Below are 21,469 nucleotides of genomic sequence, written 5' to 3'. Positions count from 1 at the left end.
TGGAGTCCTTGGGGCTGAGCCATCGGTGCAGGGATATCTTCAGCTGCTGCGTCTCCTAAGTGGAAAACTCATGTTAACTTAGGAAGTATCTCAGCATGTGTAGTTTGGATGCGAATGCGTGGTTGAAACGTGCTATTGCTCCTAAACTGTGTTCATTCTCCCCAGATTTACCTAGAATTAAACGTACAAATTATGCTATAGCTGAGGAATGTGATTTCCAGTCTGAACCTGCTTCTGTTAGCTCAGCCTGTTCCCTGGCTGCTGCAGGAGGGGCTCCAGTGACGGTGGGCACGTTGCTGCACTGCGGAGCAGGAGCCCCTCGCTGTTGGTGTGAGCACAGTGCTTACCTTACAGCATATCCACGCGTGCTGTTTGGCTGGACCTAAACCCGCCGTAATCTGGCAGCAGGGGTGATGGGCAGCTGGTCCGGCCTGTCTGCTGTGGGGTTGCTCAGATGCGTCCCTTCTGGGGCAGAGATCTGTCTGCAACCTGGGAAACCACTCAGGCAGAAAACCAGCATATCAGGCTCTTCTCCCTTGGGGTGGATCCAGGAGCTGCTCCAGATTGCTTCGGCCTCGTATTCCTTCGGTTGGAAGCATTTTCCAGCTTCCTTAGGTTTGAGGTGTGCAGTGAAAATACTGGCAGCACCAGAGCTCTGAGGCTGTTGCCTCAAACTGCTTTTTAATTGCGTGCACAGATGACTGGGAAGGGTAAATGAGGCTTTTCAGGCCAGGTACAACCGAAAGAACCAAGGTGGCTCACACCTGCGTGTAGCAGGATTGTGGATGGCATCGGATGCGGGGCTGGATCAGGGCACAGCTCCTTTGGTTTGTATCTGATTGCCAGAAACATTTTGTAATTCCCGAAGACACCATTTCCACTGTGTTCTGACTTGTATTAATACAATGTTCTGTCTGCCTTCACCCTGTTCGTAACCAAATCATCTGCCTCTGAGACCCAGAAGGGGAAACTGCAACTGTTTAACAGCTATGGATCAATTAACAAGTGTTAAAAAAAATTAACTGCTTGATTAAAGCCTTGTTTAAAAGCCTTTAAGAGGAGCCTTTGGTGCTCCTCATATGTTACTTTAATTTGAACTGACATTTTTTTTTCTCTCTGCATTTTTTTGGGCCTTTCAACTTCTCTGCCTTGCAGGCTCCTGTATTGTTTTCCAGCCTTTTTCATGTTTACTTAGTTGCTCAAACATTGCTTCTTGCAGCCCCTTACATGTCTCCTAGGCTTGCCCGAGCTCAGCCTGTCGTTTCCATGTTCCAGGTAACCTACTCCAGCGGCAGTAAATGCTTCAGCTGTTCCTCTGCTGCAGAGAGGGATAAGTGGATGGAAAACCTACGCAGAACAGTGCAGCCGAATAAGGTAATAGAAACTGGAAATGAGATTACTGGGGGAACAGAGGTGATATGATTGGGTTTTAGTCCGGTGTAACAGGGCTTCCCACAGATACCTGCTCAATTAATTTAGTCTGGGGAGAAGTCCACTCAGAAGTGTATCAAAAGCTGCTGTGTGCTTTTCCATTGAGTGCAGTAGGTTAAAGCTTTGATTAATAAATCATGTCGCGTTGCTTCCTGATCTCCCCGTGCCTGATTATGATGTTTCAAAGTGGATTTCTGGTGCCCTGCGCCTCAGAAGGGAAGGGATGCGGAGCTTCAGGGTTTAATGTGGAGGCACATGTGGGCAAATTGTGATTCTGTCCCTACCTGTGAAGCAAAGGGCAGCCTTTTGCTGCTTCCCTGTAAGACAACACGTTTGGTATTTTAGAGATTCCGAATGAGAACTGAGTTCTTTCTTCTGTGCAGGACAACTGCCGTCGAGCTGAAAATGTGCTCCGTCTCTGGATCATTGAGGCAAAGGACCTGGCCCCCAAGAAGAAATACTTCTGTGAGCTGTGCCTTGATGACACTCTCTTTGCCCGCACCACCAGCAAAACGAAAGCAGATAACATTTTCTGGGGGGAGCACTTTGAGTTCTACGGCCTCCCAGCTCTTCACAGCATCACGGTTCACATCTACAAGGATGTGGAGAAGAAAAAGAAAAAGGACAAAAACAATTACGTCGGCCTGGTCAACATTCCCATGGCCACTGTAACGGGGCGCCAGTTTGTGGAAAAATGGTACCCAGTCAGCACACCTACACCCAACAAAGGGAAATCAGGAGGCCCTTCCATTCGCATCAAGTCGCGTTATCAGACCATCACCATCTTACCCATGGAGCAATACAAGGAGTTTGCAGAGTTTGTTACCAGCAACTACACGATGCTGTGCTCTGTGCTGGAGCCAGTCATCAGCGTAAGGAATAAGGAAGAGATGGCTTGTGCAATGGTGCACATTCTTCAGAGCACGGGGAGAGCCAAGGTAAGAGTGGGCGGCCCCTGCCAAAATGGCTCCTTCCTCCTGATGATAGGTGATACCTTCTCAACTATTAGCCTGTAGAAAATAGGCTTCCTGGGCTGGTGTGACTGCAAGCAGCCACACAAGGTGCCCGATGGGCGAAGGCTGAGAAGAGGGCCTCAAAAGTGTTTCTAAAGACTTGGCGATTACATCCACCAGGAAGGCATGCAAATAGGTACCACACCAACACAAATTAAGTGCCTGAGTTGATAGGAAGGTTAAAGATACTGTGTACAGAGCGTAAGTGGGAGGACTGAAAAATGAGAGCCTGCACTCTAAGTATTCAGGAACCTTTTCTGTGTTTCTAGAATTGTGATACTAAATAAAGAGATAAGTAAGCAAGAGTTAAATAGACCAGAGAATAACTTCTATAAATACATCTCCAATACAGTGAGCAGCAGCATGTTGATTCAGTGCTAAGTCAGCTAATCGACATGAACATTGATTTGGTCAGCAATTGAACAGCCATTTGGAGAATCCAGGCTCAGTTAATGGTGATCCCACCTGCCCCAAGAACGGTATTAGGACTTCCAGGTGCACGCTGGTGGTTCTCTGTAATGCAGTAATTGATGTGAGCCCTGGTTTCTTTGAACAGATTGTGGGAGAATATCCTGCAGGATTCCAGAAATTCTGAGAAGCATTAACAAGCATTGATTGATCCAGGTGCTGCCTGCCAAGTGGCTGTATGGGAGTAGTACCAAGCTGTAGCCAGCTCCTTCCAGTAATGCCAGCTAGAGCAAGTTAAGCACCACTGAGCACAGGCTGGAGTTGGAGGTGTGAGACAATGACCACAAGCAGCAGTCAAGGGACAGCTTAAAAATTAACTGCTCTGAAAAGATCCCATTGTAATTCTCAAGAGTTACCACTCTCTGCTGTTCCCTGTTGCTTGATGTAGAGCTCAGGAAGGCTGGTGCTCTGTGGCACTGCGTGATTCCCTTGGTTACTTAGCAGCTGTTTGTCTGACCTAGAGAGGTTGGTAGCTGGGGCAGCTCCTGCAGAGCTGTGCTGAAATCCTCCTGGAAGGTGGGCTCTGGTTTATTTATCTCCAGCAGGTAGATAAGTCACTGTGATAACATTGCCCTCTTAGTGCCTGTAAATTTGAAGCTCTCTTTGCTGGAAGCACTGAGTTCCTTAGGCTGCCATAGCCTTAATCTGCAAAGAAGGTACCTTTCCATGCCACACTGTGGCGGTGCAGCTGATATTTGCGCCAGGTGAAAATGAAAAGAAGCAGTAATAAGGGGCTGAAAAACAACAGTCCTGCAGGTGTTTTTCATACGTTCCTATCCTATATCATTTGTTCTGGGTATTTTGCATTCATATGGCAGCACCGCATCTTGGATTGCGTCCTTAACGGGGTTACAAATCCTTACCATAGTGCTCTTCGATCTGCTGTCACTCAGCCCTAATTGATGTCACATTATGATGTTTCTGTTTTTGTTTGCTTTGGGTTGTTTTTTTTTTCCCTTGGTTGGTTGGTTTTCGGGTGGGAGGGTTGGAAGGGTGTTAAGAGAGAGCGGTGATGGGGAGGAACGGCAGTTCCTCTCCTGGGGAACTCTGCAGGGGCTGCCGTGGGCTGCAGTGAAACAGGAGTGTTCCTTGTGAAATGCTGAGCGTCCTCAACTCAAGTGGAGCTGTCGCTTCAGGAAAGAAGTGTGCCTGTTGAGCTGGACCCTGTATCAAGGGAGAATTCACTGCATCGAGACTCGCCCGTTGTCCTTTGAGTGCAGGACAAGTTAAGCCATGCAGATACGCAGCAGCCACATCAACTTTCTTCCCAAATCCTGAATCGCTTCTCTTTTCTGAATTAAATTGTTGTAATTTCTTCATACTTCTCAAAGCTGTGAGAATTTGTGCAGCACTTCTGTTTGGGATTTTTAAATCCAAGGTTGTATGCAGTATTCAGTATTAAAATACAAATATAATATCACAGTTGGTTTCAGCAGACTAAACCGATGATAAACCAACTGATGAGGATTTCTGTTCAGGATCTAAACTGAAACACAAGCTTGGCTGTCAAGGCTTGCTTTGCTTCTCCCTTTATAAATTGTGATTTACAATACTTTTAAATATAATAAATACAAGAGGAGCTCTGGCTGTACAGGTATATGGAGCCCTTGTCCCAAGCTGGGCAGTTGTTCCAGTAATTCTCTGGCTCCTCTGCTTTTCCTTCCTTCTTGGCCTCTGCACTTAGCCTGGTGTGAGTCTGGTTAAGCTAACCTGCCATCTGACCTTTTCCTTCAGGACTTCCTAACGGATCTGGTGATGTCTGAGGTGGATCGCTGCGGGGAACACGATGTCTTGATCTTCAGGGAGAACACACTTGCTACCAAAGCTATTGAGGAATACCTGAAGTTGGTAGGGCAGAAGTATCTCCATGATGCGCTAGGTAAGAACGTAGCTTTATGTCAACTGTTTGCATTGCAAGGGCTTGATCCTGGTGCAGAGGACCAGTCGAATGTGGGCCTTGTGCTGGGACACGGGAGGTGATTTACCCAATGGTGATGGTTCCACCTCTTCTATGACCAGGCTTAAAAAGGGGGTTGTAAGAGTGGGAATGGAGTACTTTGTGTGTCAGGAGTACACCTGATATCAGGTTCAATCCAATTAGGTGGAAATTCCAGGCAGAGGTGTGACTATGAAGTATGTATTTCTTGTGCTGAGGAAGCTTCGGCAATGACTTCAGGACGGTGCCATCTCCTGGGGGGTTAAATGTAGCTAATTGCAAACATTAGCTATGGTGTTAACATCTTTTACATTGGAGGTGTCCACCCAAGCATTTGGGTGCAGTGAGGACATAGCAAGAAAACTTATTCTGAGGTGCCTCAGCCACAAGTGTTGGCAAGCTGGCACATTACAGAGCGACTGCTGGAGTAACTCAGCCTTTGCCACAGAGCAATTAGTTCATCAGTGTTTGTGTTAACCTAAACAGGGAGCTGGCCCCAGCAGAAGGCCCTCAGACAAACGTGGCTGGAGGGGATGAGGTGATGTGGGCAGGAGGTGGAGGTGCAGATGCTTAGGGAGCCTCCTGACTGTGTTTGTCCAAAGTGCTCTTCGTTCACCTCATGATTAACTCTGCCTGGCCAACCTGTGCTGTCCTAACGCCTGCAGGTACATGTCAGGATGGGTTCTGATAACGACTACTGTTCTGCTCTAGTTGCAAGCCACTGCCTTGGGAACTACTGTGCACACAACTGATATCTCCATAAAGAGGGCTGTAAGGCATGTGCCCCTCTATGGTTAGCAGTTACCACCTCCCCACCATTTCTGTTATCCAAAATTGCACACTGAGCCACCCATCCTGTTGTTGTTTCTTGGATGAAGAAAGCTTTGGAAACTGATACAAGAGGAACAAGCTGAGGGCAAAGCCAAGTTCCACGCCACATCCTTTCATAAAATAAAACACCAGCTTGCTTTCCCAGCAGTCTTGCTTGTTGTCAGCAATCTCAGATGCTGGCAAGTCATCAAGGCAATAGTTGGCTAAGTTAGCACTGCGAGGGTCAGTATAGCCGGCTCTGTGGTTGTGTGTGTTTTGGGTGTCCTGGTAGTCTCATTCTCGTGATGGAACCACTGAGCACACATCCCAGTCCTGAGCTCCCACTCAGTGTGGACAGGTGAGCAGAGGACTGCTTTGTGCTGTGAGATTGGAAGTCATAGGCACAAGAGATGGAAAGTTCATTCCTCAGAGTGTTTTAATACACGATGAAGGCAGGGCCCTGTGGGCCGCAAAGACTAAGTTTCAAATGTGGCTAAGCAAAAAAAATATACCCAGCAAACAAGAGATGAAACAGAGTTGGCTCATACAGAAATGATGCCGAAAGGCTGGCGATTAAGTGATGTAGATGCCCTCAGCAGAAATGTTTTGCATCCCAACAAAGAAGCTTAAGATGTGCCACTTGCTTTGCTTGCAAGAACACTGCTGGCTTCAGGTGGGGGGGAAGCACTGAGGGTTTGTATGGAAACAAAGCAAGGAGAAACAAAGGCCTCTTGCACAAACAAGCCTTTTGGCACTAGCTCAGAGCCAGCAAGAGCATCTGAGGGGATGAAGTCGGAAGGCATTGAATAATTAAAGGAATGCATGAAGGGGTTTGCCTTGTGATTGGTATGCTACCATAGATAGGAAAAGCAGTAAGTGTAGCTCATTCCAACTCATAAAAGGGAAACTTCACCTGTTTCTGTCTGCATCCGGTTTCCATTGTGACACTGTAAGAGAGGGGTTTTGAACGATGAGGGCTATGAAAGTGCTGTGAGATGCTGATGGAAGAGAATACTGGTAGTATTTCGTCCTCCTACTGAAGTGCAAGGTGACGCTGTTTGAAATTCAGAAAACAGTAAATTTAGAAACAAGAAAAATAAATAACATTGTCAAATGTGTTTCCTGCAGAAATTATGAAGACAAATAGCAAAGGTTCATTTCTGAGGCTGTGGATAATCACACGATTGATAATACAGTTGGAGTACAGAGTCGAATCCTGTTCTCCAGGCTATAAATGAAGTGTCTGCTGGGGTTACAGCAAAGCCATGCTGTTATTGTGCCTATGTGTGGGGGCAGCGAGGGCACGGGAGGCTGAGGCATTAGAGCAGCAGTCGTCTGATCTGCTACAGCAAATGCTGGTCTGAAAGAGCTGGGAGGAGCCGTGTCCCCAACAGCTGGTGTCTGGAGACTACTGCAGACACGGAGAGGAGGCAGTTGCCAAGGAAAGGCATAAACAGGATTTAAAGGTGTGTCAAGGAGGCTTCTCGTGTAATTACTGGTTTGTCATCCTCTTCCCTTTGTCCAGGGGAGTTTATCAAGGCTTTGTATGAGTCAGATGAAAACTGTGAAGTGGACCCCAGCAAATGTTCATCCAGTGAATTAACAGACCATCAGAGCAACCTGAAAATGTGTTGTGAGCTGGCCTTCTGCAAGATTATCAATTCCTACTGGTGAGGCATCTCCCCTCCCCTTCTCCCCCGTTAGGTCATTTGCTCAGGAGGTGCCCATTCCTCCTCTAAGGGTGAGAAAACAGTTGTACAGGGAAATGGCACAGACCTTCCAATAGTTCTTCTAATCCTGCCCTTGTTTGTCGTCCTCACTGTCTTACTGTGTGTGAGACAGTACTGCAGGTGGAACTCACCCCCAGGTCAGGGTGCTGCAGTCCAATATACCATACCTACGGCAGCTTCTGCTGGCATGCTCTGCTAAGGGAACTGCAGCTGGGAGGGAATCTGGTGAGAACACTGCAGCTGAGTTTGAGCTTGGGATAAAAAGCTGAAAGTTCAGATATTCAGATATCGGGGAAAGCTCTCAGCCCCCTTAGATCTGTAAACATGAGCAGGAAAACAGAAGGAGGGAGGAAACGTTGGCTGAGAGCTTTCTGCTAATCTCTGTTTCTGAGTGCTATTGCAAGAAGGGCCTTTCTGCCTTGAGGGGAGCACATGTGGAGCACTGAGCGAGGTTAACAAGCAAGATAACAGTCGTAGTCATGGAGATGAGTTCAGTTTGTTTTTTATATCCTAACACCATATTTGCTCCCAGGTAGCAATGGATAGGTAGTTCTTAGCTTCTAAGCCTGTGTGTCTGAAAAGGGCTTCGTCTAATAGATATTAAAAGGGATGCTTTAAGCAGTACTTAAGTATCACCAGATTAAGTGAGCATCCCAGAATAGATGCCTAATGACATTTCCTAGCCTAGGGGAGACAAGAGACAATAAATAAAGCCGATTACAATTTCTCACAGATAATTGTTCCAGGTGATTGATCATCAGTTCAATTTGCTATCTCTCACTGCCCGTGCGATTTTACGTCCTTGTTTATTCTTTCTCAGCGTGTTCCCTCGTGAGCTGAAGGAGGTGTTTGCATCTTGGAAGCAGCAGTGCCTGAGCAGGGGCAAGCAGGACATCAGCGAGCGGCTGATCAGTGCCTCCCTGTTCCTCCGCTTCCTGTGCCCCGCCATCATGTCCCCCAGCCTCTTCAGCCTCATGCAGGAGTATCCTGACGACCGGACATCGCGCACGCTCACACTCATTGCTAAAGTCATTCAGAATCTCGCCAATTTTGCTAAGTAGGTGGTGGCAGTAAAACTGGAGTCTGTGCCCCTGGGGCTGCAAGCGGCTGGAGGTTGCGGTGGAGCGAGGAGAGCCGGGCTTGGTAGTCGTGTCTGCACACAGCAGATTGAAGTCAGCTTGAGAAGTGGAAGAAAGTTGTCACTTAGATGTGAACCCTGTTCCCCTCGGGACACCTCAGTGCTCAGAGAGAGATTCTCTTTTTCACATGCAGATTTGGGCTGTGTTGAATTCGGTAGAGGGACACCGTGTGAATCCAGAGGAGAGGCTGTGCATTAGCACGTCCGTGTGTGTCCTATTTCAAAAGAGGAAAGGCTGTTCCCACCAAGGAACTTGACTTTCCCCCTCTCCTCCTCCAAAATTCCCAGCTGAATGGTAACAAGGACATATCTCTTGCAGGGGAGGAGAGAACAGATTGCTGTGGGAGGGAGAGATGGGCTGAGCCCCTTGTTTGTATCACAGTCAGTGAGTTATTGGTGTTTAAACGTGGCCAAAAGCAGTGAATCTCTTAAATGGTGTCCCCCCACTCCTGTTTTCCTCCCAGATCCGATCTTTAGAAAGGGAGGTCTTAAGTTAAGCATGTAAATAACTGCCTGCAAGCACTCATGCTCTGTATTTTGTACAGAAGTTGTTGACTGGATGTTCCCCCACTCTCCTTTCTTGCAGGTTTGGTAACAAGGAAGAGTACATGGCTTTCATGAACGACTTTCTGGAACATGAGTGGGGGGGCATGAAGCGATTTCTCCTGGAGATCTCTAATCCAGATACCATCTCAAACATGCCTGGATTTGAGGGCTATATCGACCTGGGCAGAGAGCTCTCAGTTTTGCATTCCCTCTTATGGGAGGTTGTGTCCCAACTTGATAAGGTAAAGCAGGCTGGAGGCCTGGGAGGGTGAATCCGGCGATTGTATCATAGCAACTGTAAACACTGGGAAACATCAAGGGAGCAGCTGAAGCCTGCACTGGGGAAAGCTTATTCAACAGCTTCAGAGAGGAATGTGTGATAATGGCATTTCACAACTGCTCTTTCTCTGATTCTTCATCAGAGCATGTGAAGTGGTTGGGCTCCAGCAGTAGTGCAAACACTTTACAGAGCCTCAAGTAAGGCTGGATGTTAGAAGTGGAGAAGGCAGCACTTAAAAATGGGCCAGGTTCCTCATAAGTGATCTGGGAAAAAGGGAGGAGGGTGTATGGGCAGAAAGTGAAAATCTTGTAGCCCTTGTCAATGCTCCTCTGGTGCAGGAATGTGCTGGCCAGGCAGAACTGTTCGTGTTCAACTTCTGGTCCAAAGCCAGCGGAGATGGTCTCATTTCTGCAGTCTTCAGATTAGGTTTCACTAGGTAGGAGGGTGCCATGTAAAAAGCTGGTTGGACTCTCAGCTTCATCCTGTAACAAAGGCAATGTGCTTTCAGCCTCTGCATCATGCTGGGATCAGATACGTTTTCCAGACTCCATTCTGCTGATCGCAATAGATGCTCATTGCCAACGGGAAGCATCGTTTCCATTTAGCTATAGGAAGAGAAGAGGCATTTGTTTGCTGTGTGGCTTTTCAGGATCCCAACTCATTAAAACCTTGATAACAAAGGTAGTTGAAAAGGATCAGAAAAGACGAGCTGAGCTTCATCATTTCTTTTTTTCCATGGAACTATTCCATATTTTAACTTTAGAGGTGCATTATTTTGTCCGTATTTCCACTTATATCATTCTGTTTCTTTTGTAACTGGAGAGGTGAGGTGAGTTGCAGTGCGCTCTTGTATTTTTATTACCCTCAGGTTTGCCAAAATAGTGATTTGTTGGGTATCCCTTTCCTCACAGTACATTCTTTGAAAGAAAAATGAAAAAATGTGAGCTTGTTGCATCAGAGTAAACAAGAAATGTCCTTGTCTTGAAAAGACAATACGTACTAATTGTCATTTGATAACAATTTATGGACTTGTTTGCCCCTTTAGTTCATACATACACACAGAACGTCACAGGCAGTAAGGTCTGCTCTGAAGGCAGCTCAGCAGCCTTAGGAAAGCAAGCCAAGGGAGCACTCAGAAGACCATTGCCTCCATTTCTCTCGGCTGTGGTGAACTCAGGAGTGCCAGTCAGGTGTCAGGGCAACAGAAACCCAGCTCCAGTCTTTAGAACTGCAAACGGATCCTTGCGTTCAGTTCCTCTGAGCTGCTCCTGGAATGCAGATGGTGTAAATGCAGAGGAGAGGGAGGAGCCACGCCTGGCTGGGCCATCAAAGCAGATCTGCTTTGCCCGTTCTGTGGGTTAGATGCAGGGATCTGTCCTAACAGGAGCTTGGGGGCTTATGTAGTGGTTTGCTGAAAAAAGAACTAAGGGGTAAAGTTACGTTGCAGTGCTGCTTTACTGCAGGTAATGATTGGGAAATGATGAGAGAAATCACCTCTGAGATTTTAATAGACACAGAAGTAGTGCTGGGAGATAGTGTCTGTAAAGAGACCTCTCCTTGGAGTCAAGCTGACTGAATATCTGCCTGCAGGCAAAATACGGATGTCTTTGAGGGGAGTGGTTCTTGTGGCAGGGCTTTACCTAATGATAAACCTCCAGCATTTCCCCTTCTTCCTTCAGAGCCACGAGCCTGAAGGTGCCCTACAGGTGGTATAGCCAGTGACCTGAAGGGAGAGAGAGGCAGCATGAATGAGCAACCTTCCAGGGTCAGTTGCCCTCCCCTGGGCCCAGCCAGCACTGAGCAAAGGGCATTGTACACCTATAATCCCAGGCTGATGTGGTAACGTGGGGATGAGGATCGCTGGTGTTTTCATGAGCTTATTCTTAAGCAGGGAAGGACGCCTTAGTTTTTGATAACAAGTTGCTACGGAAGTTGGCATCAGTGCAAGATGCCAAAAAACAAATGGAAACTTCCCCTCTTCCCATCTCCCTCAACCCTTGCAGTCCTGCCGTGATCCCTGTGAATGCCGCACACCCCTTTGTCTGTTGGCATGCATTTCCTTCACCGTGTGACACCCTTTGCCTGGAAAGTTCCCCCACCAGCTGAACCTGTAGTCTGCGAATGCCCGTTAATGAATAGATACCATAGTTTTCACTTTGACCTCACCCAGCCTGGTCCTAGTTTGCTTTGCATGAGAGTTTTGCATTGGAATGGCCATAGTTTTGTTTTGTTGAGCATGATATTTTTTTTTTTTTTAATTTTTGGAGGTCAATCCTAATTTCTTTTCTATTTCCTTTTCTTTCCTCAATGTCTGCTGCACCCCGTTTCGTCTCCTCCATCCATCTCGTCGCCGTGGTCACCCTGCTCCGTAACACTGCATTACGGTCCTGGCACACCCACACACAACCACCCACCTTCCTTCCTTCCACCTCCGCCCCTCCGCCTCTGTGCATCGTTATCAAAAACTGGCGGATGTCGCGGTGCTTGTTGTCCAATTAGGGTGAAAATTCCTTCCTACAGGCGACCGTGGCAAAACTGGGACCTCTTCCTCGTATTCTTGCCGACATCACCAAATCAATGACCAACCCTACGCCAATACAGCAGCAGCTGAGGCGTTTCACTGAGCACAGCTCTAGTCCAAACGTCAGTGGCAGTCTCTCCTCAGGGCTTCAGAAGATATTCGAGGACCCCACTGATGGGTATGTAACAGCCAGAGCTCAGGGGGGGGCTGGGGGTACGGGGAGTTGTTAGGGACCGGCCCACAGCTACGTCTATGGAGCTTCACACAGCTCCTGTTGGGTTCTGAGGTGCACAGCTTTGGTGAGGGGTTAAAGTGGGACGGGAACCTCTCTGGAGTCTTGCTGGAAAGGGAGGTGGGTAAAGGGGGGGATTTGGTGGGAGTGGTTTGTGTTCCACCTGTGAAAAGTAAAGATGAAGCACTTCTTGAATCGAACTTAATTTCCAAAGATGCAAGCGGTAATTAAGGAAGGCTGCGTTCTGACTTGAACACAGAGAGCTCATTAAAGGAAACCCTGTTCCTTGAAGCTTTTGGAGTAGGGGGAGGCGGGGGGGGGTTGGATGAGGCAAAGAGGTTTCCCTGGGACAGATCTCTCAGGGTCTTGGCTGCTTAAAAATTAACCAAACTCCTTTCCGCCCCACAGTGACTTGCATAAACTGAAGTCTCCAACCCAGGAAAACATAGATGGCTATTTCAGGGGCAAGACCTTGCTGTTGGTTCAGCAGGCGTCCACCCAGAGCATGACTTACTCAGATAAGGACGAAAGAGAGAGCATCTTGCCCAACGGACGTAGCATCTCCCTCATGGACCTGCAGGATCCCCATACCGCTCACAGCGACCACGCTTCCATGATGCACGACGTGCCTTTGCGCTTGGCCGGCAGCCAGCTCTCCATCACCCAGGTGGCCAACATCAAGCAGCTGTGGGAGACCCAGAGCACGCCCCAAAGCGCTCCCCAGGTGAGGAGGCCGCTGCACCCGGCTTTGAACCAGCAGGGCAGCCTCCAGCCTCTGTCATTCCAGAACCCGGTGTACCACCTCAACAACCCACCTGCGCCGATGCCCAAGGCCTCCGTGGACTCCAGCCTGGAGAACCTGAGCACCGCCAGCTCCCAGAGCCGAAGCAACAGCGAAGACTTCAAGCTCAGCGGGCCCAGCAACAGCAGCATGGAGGACTTCACCAAGCGCAGCACGCAGAGCGAGGACTTCTCTAGGCGGCACACGGTCCCGGACAAGCACGTCCCCATCGCGTTGCCCCGCCAGAACAGCAGCAGCCAGGCACAGATCCGCAAAATGGACCAGGCCGGGTTAGGGGCCAGGGCCAAAGCGCCGCAGTCGCTGCCGCACAGCGCGTCCCTGCGCAGCACGGGCAGCATGTCGGCCGTGTCGGGGGCTGTGGTGACTGAGCCCGTCCAGAACGGCAGCCGCTCCCGGCAGCAGTCGTCCTCCTCCAGGGAGAGCCCTGTGCCGAAGGTGAGGGCCATTCAGAGGCAGCAAACGCAGCAGGTAAGGAAAGTCTCTGCCCGGGCGTTCTGTGCTCTGGGATTCAACCGATTACTGAGTCAAAGCTTTTTGGTGTGGCGCTGCTGCCCAGAGCTGTGGTGCCCCATACCTGGAGGTGCCCCAGGCCGTGGATGGGCCCTGGGCAGCCTGAGCTGGGGGGCAGCCAGCCCACGGGGTGATCTTTGAGGTCCCTTCCAACCTAAGCTATTCTGTGATCTAAGTTGAGCCGAATCACACCGGCTGACAGTGGCACTTAGCCTTGCTGCTGGCCACAAAATGCCAACTTGTTACCATTAGAAACCCAGCAGACATAGCTTACCTGTTATTTCGGATGCTTTTGTACAGAAGCTTAACAGAAATGTTGTTCATTTACTCAGGCAGCAGCACGCCTGCTGGAAGAAACAGAACTTGAGCATTTCCCCACATGATACAGTAGCAGCAGCTTTGTTCTAAGCCATGGTTCAGATTGCCGGGGGAGAATGCATTTGCCCTGCAGTGCTAATTTAAAAGCACAGCTACCTAAAAACAGGGGAATAAACAAAGGCTGAATATCCCGGAATAAATTGCTGCCAAAATAATAAATAATTAGAGGTGTCTTCAGTGTGGAGAGGCCTTCACTTCACCGTGATGCGCCAACCTACCACTGGCCCCAAATAAATACTGCTTTTTCATTAATCATCCCAAACTGTGAGTAATGCAAACGCTTTCTGGAAAGGAGTGTTTATGTGTTCCAACTCCCAGTGCATTTTACCAGTTGCTGGTAGGCAGCTGTAAATCAGGATCTTCCTGTCAGAAAGCCAGCATTCCTTAACCTTAAAAAAAAATCCTGTTGTGATTTGCTGTGTATGAGAAGTATTTGCTAAATCAGTGCAATATTAAAGAGAAAAATAAGTATCTAAACGCTTGGCAATGCAGTGAGTGTAGGAAGTGTCTTAGCTGTGGGTTAGAGGGAAGATGGTTGGCCTTAGGAATGTCCTGTAGCCTATGGCTAGGCAGGGAGAGGCTCTCCAAGGCAACACCTATGCTGTTCCTTGGGTTAAGTGTATTCTTCTGTGGTCGCTGCAGGAGTAAACACGTGGGGCTTTGATTTACCTGACCCGCTTTTGAAGGACATTTTAATGTCCCACAGGACCTTCTGTGAAGGATGCTGCTCTGCACATAGGCACGAGGGAGGAGTTCAGCTCCAGAAAGTCACAGCTGCAGAGGCTGCGCTGTGCTGCCCATGCAGCTACGCCCCCGCTGGAGCAGAAGCACTGCTGCAGGCGTGGTTGTGCAGGGGAAGCTTTGGGCTCTTAAGGCAAAGCTGGCATAGGAGCTTTGCTGCCAGCACAGGCTCCTGCTCTCTGGAGGCTTTGCTGCTGTCCCTGCTGCCGTAGCTGTATTGGCAAACTCCCCTGAATGGTGCAGTTTAAAGGAAGACCGTCTAACTGGTGCCTGGGAACCAAGAGCAGCCAGGGCTCCAGAACTGAGGTGCGAGGAGATCAGAAGCACTGAATCACAAAGCAGAGGCTGCTGTGCCAAGTTGCTAATAGCAGAAACGTGATGACTCGTTGTTTGAAGTGCTTGTGTTTGCGTCCTTCTTTTGAGTGTGTGTTCACATTTAGGTGACAGGTTGAGTACATTGAATACAGCTGAGCCTAGAGCAGAGGCGGTAGGAAATGTGCAGGCCAGGAATGACTTCCCTGTGCCCTAAATAAATCCATTACCTGTCCTTGTTTAGCATCAAAGCGGTGTGTCTGCAGGTATCTGTGTGCTCCGTGGCTGCATCGATACCTGCAGCTATGCCTGGCTTCAGGGCAGGCTCCTTCCCATCCCGTGTAGCAACGTGCATCTGCTTACTCTTCCACTCTCCTTCCCATGCTAATTGTTGGCACTGTGTGCACGGGAGCCCTCGCTCCTGCTTTAGAGAACTCAATTTGTTCTTTCCTTCCCCACAGCCCTGAGGAGTGCCTTGAAGTGTGCCAAAGTGAGCGGCCAACATTTTCTTTTAATGCAAATTCCACTGCATCCTTTTAATTGCAAATGGTGTTGTGGAATTCTGTTCGTATTTAATAAAAGAGAGAGCAAAAAGAGAAGCTGGGCATGTTCTTTCCAGGCATAGCTTTGTGGGCGTTATAATTATTAGACTCTGTTCTCCACAAGTCCCATTTGTTTCTGAATGCAGAGCGAGGCCCTTTGTTTGCTGGGAGAGGTCAGCTTTTGCCTTCCATTTCCATTTAGTAGGTAGGTGGGAACAGAAATGTCAGCGTGTTCCTCTGGGAGGGAGCAAAGAGGGGAATTGGTTCCTAGCAGGCATTTCTTTTTTTCCTCCTGTAAATCACAAAGCTGTAGCATCTCGAGTGCTCGCCATCCTCCTGCTCTTCATAAGCTCTCTGAACGTGGCTGCTGGAAGCACACAGCTCTTCATGAGACATTGGCTTCTGAATGGCCGTGCCACGGAGCAGCCCTCGCTTTGTACAACCGGAGGCGGTCTGCTTGGGCACAAAGTGAAGCCACAGATGGGGGAAAACTTGGTCTGTCGCATTTCTCAAAACCCAGAGACAGTGTTGCTCTTTCAGGGGTAGTTATGCTAATTTCTGGCCTTATAAACTTGTCTTTGTCCGTGAGAACTGCATGGAATTTCGACCAAGCTTCCCCCAGCCGGATGGAGAGTTTGGGGTTTCTTCTTGCAGCTTCCTTTCCAGGTTCCCTTGGACAGCTCTCCTGGTAGGCACTGCTGGCCCTGGGTCCCTTTCGTGGCTGTGGCTGGGTGCAATGCTGCAATAACCCCTGGAAATCTGATAGGCATCCCTGTGTTCGTGGCACACCTCTTGGCACTTCTGAGTACCACCATGCTGTCTCCCACCCAAATTCCTGCCTGCAGCTCCACAGCCCTCCACAGCCCCCGCCTGTCTGACCTGAGCCAGCTGCACACAGGGCCCATTGCTCTATTTTCTGCAAGAGGGAAACCTCACATTGAGAAGGTCCTGCTGAAAGTCTGGCAAAGGGGAGAAATGGATGTGAATAGGATCTGGAAATGAGAATTTTCCCAGAGAAGCTCGCCTAGACAAAGAGGGATATGTTTTCTCAAGTGTGTTGGTTTTAGAGAGACTTCAGGGAGGATGAAGTATCTCTGCAGGAGAGGTTTTGGGGATGTGGAGGCTGAGAGATCCATGGGCGTTTTTCTCCTCCAAATTAACTGTGTCAGAACTGATTTGGGTGTAATTTCTTTGAAGAATGCTTACAGGTCTCTCTGCTGCAGGTCCAGTCTCCTGTGGACTCAGCCACAATGTCACCAGTGGAAAGGACAGCAGCGTGGGTTCTCAATAACGGGCAGTACGAGGAGGTCGAGGAGGACACAGAGCAGAACCCAGATGAAGCCAAGCATGCTGAGAAGGTACCTTTCATTCTGTATGGGCAGACTCGAGGGGTGCCAGCGGGTCCTGCCCATCCCAGAGCTGGGTGCAGAGCAGCTGACAGGTGCAGCCATGCCAGAGTCGTACCTTCAGAAGCAACCAGGCTGTGTGGGCACAGCTTCGTGCTGCACGTGCTATCACACTCTGAGGCACAGTGCCGTGCTGTGGATGAGCACGCTTCCAGACTGCAGTGTATCAGGTGGCTGCACGTGGACATAGCTCAGGGCTCATAGATTACAGGCTGGTATTCAGCATTTGCTTGCATCGTGAGTCACGCTACGTAAGTGCATTAGATCCTGCTCAAGTTATTATTTTTATGGCAACATCATAGCTGCGTTATACCGCTGGTTTTTTATGCTTGCGAAGTCTTTTAGTCATCACAACGTTCCATTTGAAAAAGAACAACATGATTGTTAATCCCAACTGAGTATAGCTCAGGATTTGCAAAGTGATTGTGCAAGTCTCGGTTAAGTGCAGTCCACCAGTAGATTCAGATTCACCAGCATTCACATTTTGTCCTGGGCTCCTCCTGAGGCGGGCACCTGTCATTGAGATGGCACAGTATTTCTGCACTAATGTAGAAATGGTTATCCAATAGTAAGTGAAAGGACAAAACTTCAGCCTTGTGAGCAATATACGCTGCAGTAGCCCAACATTTGATCACATTTCTGCTGTTAGCAGCTTCTGTCTGGGAACTCCTCAGGTCTGGAGTGACTGGGGATGTTACCAGCCCGGACCGAGGAGCCACGTCGGAGCCATCTGATGCTTAGATTGTGCATGACATCCTGTGGAGTGGGAATAGCATAATGCTGAATGGGAGCTTCCATGCTCCTTTGTCAGTGGTTGGCCACAGCTGTTTGCTTGTCATTTCATTTTCTTCCACGGCCGTGTTCTTAATGAAGAAAACATCGACCCGAAACAGCAGCAGAAAAGTAGAACAACCTGATCTCTTCCTTTCCCCTTTGTGTCTGATCCTCCCCTTCTTTCTGCCTGCCTGCAGTACGAACAAGAGATAGCAAAGCTGAAGGAACGCTTGAAAGTGTCGAGCCGCCGGCTGGAGGAGTACGAGCGGCGGCTCCTGGTGCAGGAGCAGCAAATGCAGAAGCTGCTGATGGAGTACAAGTCCAGGCTGGAGGACAGCGAGGAGAGACTGCGCAGGCAACAGGAGGAGAAGGACAGCCAGATGAAAAGCATTATCAGCAGGTGAGGCTTGGGGGGGTTTGGAACTGTGTAGGGCAAGAAGCTCCCGTGTGTGCCTTATGCTGCCTTTGACACTAAGGAAGGTAGAGCTGCATGGACAGTTTGACGTCTCTGGAATGGTACTGTCCTGCCTTGGAAGTGAAAAAACTGAGATATGGATATGGAAACTTGCCTCAGTTGCCAAGAGAGTGGAGGAATAGATTCAGGAGTTTGTAATGCTAGTCGCTGCTGTACCTAAAACTGGTCTCTTTGCTTTGTTTGGAATCAGTACTGAAGTCTATATTCTCTAGAGCAGTTGCGTTTTTGGCTATGTCCATTTTGCAAGTACTGGGGTTGGCCGTTTGGGAGCGTGAGATGGATAAGTAACCTTTCCAGAGTGCAGCAGAATTCTCTTCCTGCAGACCAGGATAATCAGAAGTCAAACCAAGAGGCCAGAATACCTCAGACATTATGGAATAATGTTGCATTGTCCTAATTTATACTTCTTTTTGTGCATCAGGCTCATGGCAGTTGAAGAGGAACTGAAGAAAGATCATGCAGAGATGCAAGCTGTCATCGATGCAAAGCAGAAAATTATTGATGCACAGGTAAGGAGCTCAGGATGCCCAAGAGCTAAGTGTTCTGTGCATAGAACCCATTATTTTCTCCTATCGTCTTGCCCCAGCGTTGTTATCTAGCTCCCAAGCCAGTATTGGCTCATGGTGTTGCCCATGTGACCTACTGCCTTCTAGGAGAGCTGTGTTTTTTAATTAATGCAGACTGCACTGTCTGACACTGGCTTTTGAGAAAGCTGGCAACAAATCACAGGACTGACTGCTTTCTCCACAATCTTTTCTGCTTTATGAGATCCTGGGGGGCAATGGAATAGTGGTGCATTGTGTAGACATCATTCCAAGTGTGGGCCTGGGAACTCTGGAGAAGCTGTGCTTCATACCAGCATAGTTGGATTGCCATGTGCATGCATCTCGGCTATGCAAGCTAAAAGCACGGCTTTGAATGTTCCTGTGAAGACAAGAGAATGCTTGCCATGGAGCATTGCCCAACGTAACCCCATATGTGGCATTTCACCCCATCCGACTGTCTGCGTCAGTCTTGGAGAAATGCCCCCTCTGCCACAGAGTGCAGTGCTTGTCTCAGTCGACACGAGTTAGCTTTGGGAAGCGGGGCCTCGTGGGCAATGCATGTGGGTGTATCGTGTGGGATCATTTCAGCTTTTCTGCTGTGTCTGTGCTGATCCCAGAGAGCAAAGCTTGTCCAACAGAACCCGAGGCTGGTTTGGTATCTGCCTGCCACGTTGTGTTTGGAGGATGTCTTTCCTGCTCCTGGGTTTTTCAGTAGTCTCAACTATAAGTTTATGAACAGATGGCCTTTCAAAATTGCCTTATTTCAGGAATAACCCCAATTGTTGCAGGAAGTCGTTTCCCTCGCGTGAATGCTTTTAAAGCTAGATTCAGAACAGGCCCACCAGAGGAGCCCACGTGTTTGCTGACGAGCGTAGCAATCCATCTAAGTCACATCTGGAAGATTTTTTTCTTAGTCTGTGATTCCCCTGGCACAGGGATCCAGCAGGGATTAGACAAGAAGAGTTCTCTATCATGCGGTTTGTGGAATGGAGTTGGGACCTGGCTTATCCCATCCGTTTGAAGAGAGGTTGCTGCAGGGAAACCTGGGTTTCTTGTGCTTAATTGGCCACGAGATGCCTGTCAGGATTTGCTCTTCAGCCTTGCGTTCAGGTGCAGCACCCGACACAACCCAAAGCACAAGGACAGCCCTGTCCTCAGCACTGTTCACACCAGCTCTGGGCAGTGCCTGCTGTGCACAGCGGTGCCTGAGGCCCTCCAGGCTGACTGAGAGCCCCCACTGAGCAGGGGAGGTCTGGCAGCACTCTCCTTGGAGCTGCAAAGGGTACTAGCCCAGTTGCTATTGCAAGTGACATCTTCGCTGTGTTGAATTACAGGTCATTAATGGGAATGAGATAATTCAAACAGGCAAGTAAACCCAATCAGTTCTCTAGCTGAGCAGCACCCAGTCCTGGCCCGGTGCACTGACCTCCTACCCATTCCAGCTCCTCCCACTCCCTGTGCCCAATTCCTGCATGTTAGATGTGTTGGAGAGGTCGTGTTTTCCTTCGGGTGAGAGGACGCCTCTACTGACCGAGCTCATTTCCCAGGCGTAGGTTGCCAGCAGCCTGCAGACTGGTACAGAGAGCACTCACCAGTGCCAGAAAATCACCAGCCTTTCACTTTTAACAATCTGTAAAGACACTCCTGGGGAAGAAATTTTAGTTTTGAAGTACATATTCCAGGTGCTTACTGGAATATATACATATTGGAAATTTAGTCCGAGGAGGAGGAGCTTTAACTTGCTGAAGAGCACATGGCTGCAAAGGCAGTTGGTTCTTTCACCATTCAGACCACAATTCAGGATTTATTTTGGCATGGGGGAGAGGTTAAGGCCCTCATCTCCTCCATGGCCATTGCTCCCAGCTCGGGCAGCAGCGGGGTGCTGGGGTGGGCTGCAGCCTGCCTTCCTGTGTGTTGCCTTCTGCCTCCTCCATTTGCTCTGCAGCGCAGAGATTGGTCTCTGCAGGGCTGCGGTGTAAGCAGCAGTTACATCCTGCTTTGTTTTTGCACCCAACCATTTCCCCCTGTGGGGAGGCCCCTTGAGAAGAGCAGGCACGATTACAGCAGTGCCGCGCAGCCACTGTGCTGGGATGGGAATGCCAAGGGGCTGTCTGTAGCACCCACGTCTCCTCATTGCCTGAACCGTCCCGTAATGTTTGTGCCTCCTGTACATCGTTTTCCTTCCATTTTGTTTCTCAGCGGGCTGGACAGAGAAGAGTTCCTACACGCTACTTTTTTCATTTGAGTAAGCTGGTCATTTTTCCTCCTCAGAGTGAGAAGCACAGTCAGCTGATAGCATGGAGAGCGTGTGGGCCTGCTGCCATCTCTGTGGCTGCATTTCTTAAGTTATTTTTTGGAAAAGATGAGAACTGCCATTTCTAATCGCACCAGCAGCTCTTTAGCTTGACCCTTCAGTGCTGTATCCCACTGCATATAATCTAGTTGTTACGAGGCTGGGTTTTGCTGATGGCTTCTTAGGTTTTCTTATGATAAATTCACCACGTGTCCTTTAGCTCTGCAACTCCTCTTGCTAAAAGTGGAGGCTGGAAGAACCAAAACTGGGCTGTGGGAACCCAGGATTGAGTAGAGCCCGGGAGCCGCTCCGAGCTGGAATGGGTCTAGGAGCAGTGTGTGTTCAGTGTTTGTTCTTTGTGTTCTGTCCATGGCATCTCCCCCTCCACCCACACTGCCCTCTTTCTCCTTCACCTCAAGTAACCCCTTAGTTGTAGCTTTTGGCTGCTTCTCTGTGTTGCTGCTGCACCCTCACTCCTGCTGATGACTGCAGGCTGCCATCATTTGCTTTTTTTTTTTTTTCCTCCCATTTAATTTCCAACATACCATCGGTTTATTCTGAGCACACTCCATCCCAAATACGGAGA

The 21,469-nt window shown here is 49.0% G+C and overlaps 1 protein-coding gene across 19 annotated transcripts in view; it reads left to right on the top strand.

Annotated features, from left to right (window-relative positions):
- SYNGAP1 (synaptic Ras GTPase activating protein 1) overlaps positions 1–21,469 on the top strand; it is a 153,945-nt gene that overhangs the window by 127,144 nt on the left and 5,332 nt on the right. For 13 of the 19 annotated variants that reach the window (XR_003076347.3, XM_015290513.3, XM_015290520.4 and 10 more), the window contains 12 exons: positions 1,276–1,374; positions 1,815–2,369; positions 4,647–4,791; positions 7,184–7,328; positions 8,209–8,445; positions 9,113–9,314; positions 11,852–12,051; positions 12,514–13,375; positions 16,614–16,748; positions 17,768–17,970; positions 18,467–18,554; positions 19,925–19,955. Coding sequence is in view for 17 of the 19 variants with exons in the window: in XM_015290513.3 (XP_015145999.2) it covers positions 1,276–1,374; positions 1,815–2,369; positions 4,647–4,791; positions 7,184–7,328; positions 8,209–8,445; positions 9,113–9,314; positions 11,852–12,051; positions 12,514–13,375; positions 16,614–16,748; positions 17,768–17,970; positions 18,467–18,554; positions 19,925–19,955 (2,902 nt within the window). In the remaining 2 variants the exon portion in view is untranslated. The remainder of the gene's footprint in view (positions 1–1,275; positions 1,375–1,814; positions 2,370–4,646; positions 4,792–7,183; positions 7,329–8,208; positions 8,446–9,112; positions 9,315–11,851; positions 12,052–12,513; positions 13,376–16,613; positions 16,749–17,767; positions 17,971–18,466; positions 18,555–19,924; positions 19,956–21,469) is intronic. The other 6 variants (XR_006939969.1, XM_004943250.5, XM_004943245.5 and 3 more) reach the window with 3 other exon arrangements.

This window comes from Gallus gallus, chromosome 8, assembly GCF_016699485.2.
Source record: "Gallus gallus isolate bGalGal1 chromosome 8, bGalGal1.mat.broiler.GRCg7b, whole genome shotgun sequence".
Taxonomy (NCBI): domain Eukaryota; kingdom Metazoa; phylum Chordata; class Aves; order Galliformes; family Phasianidae; genus Gallus; species Gallus gallus.
This window is presented reverse-complemented; position numbering and strand designations above follow the sequence as displayed.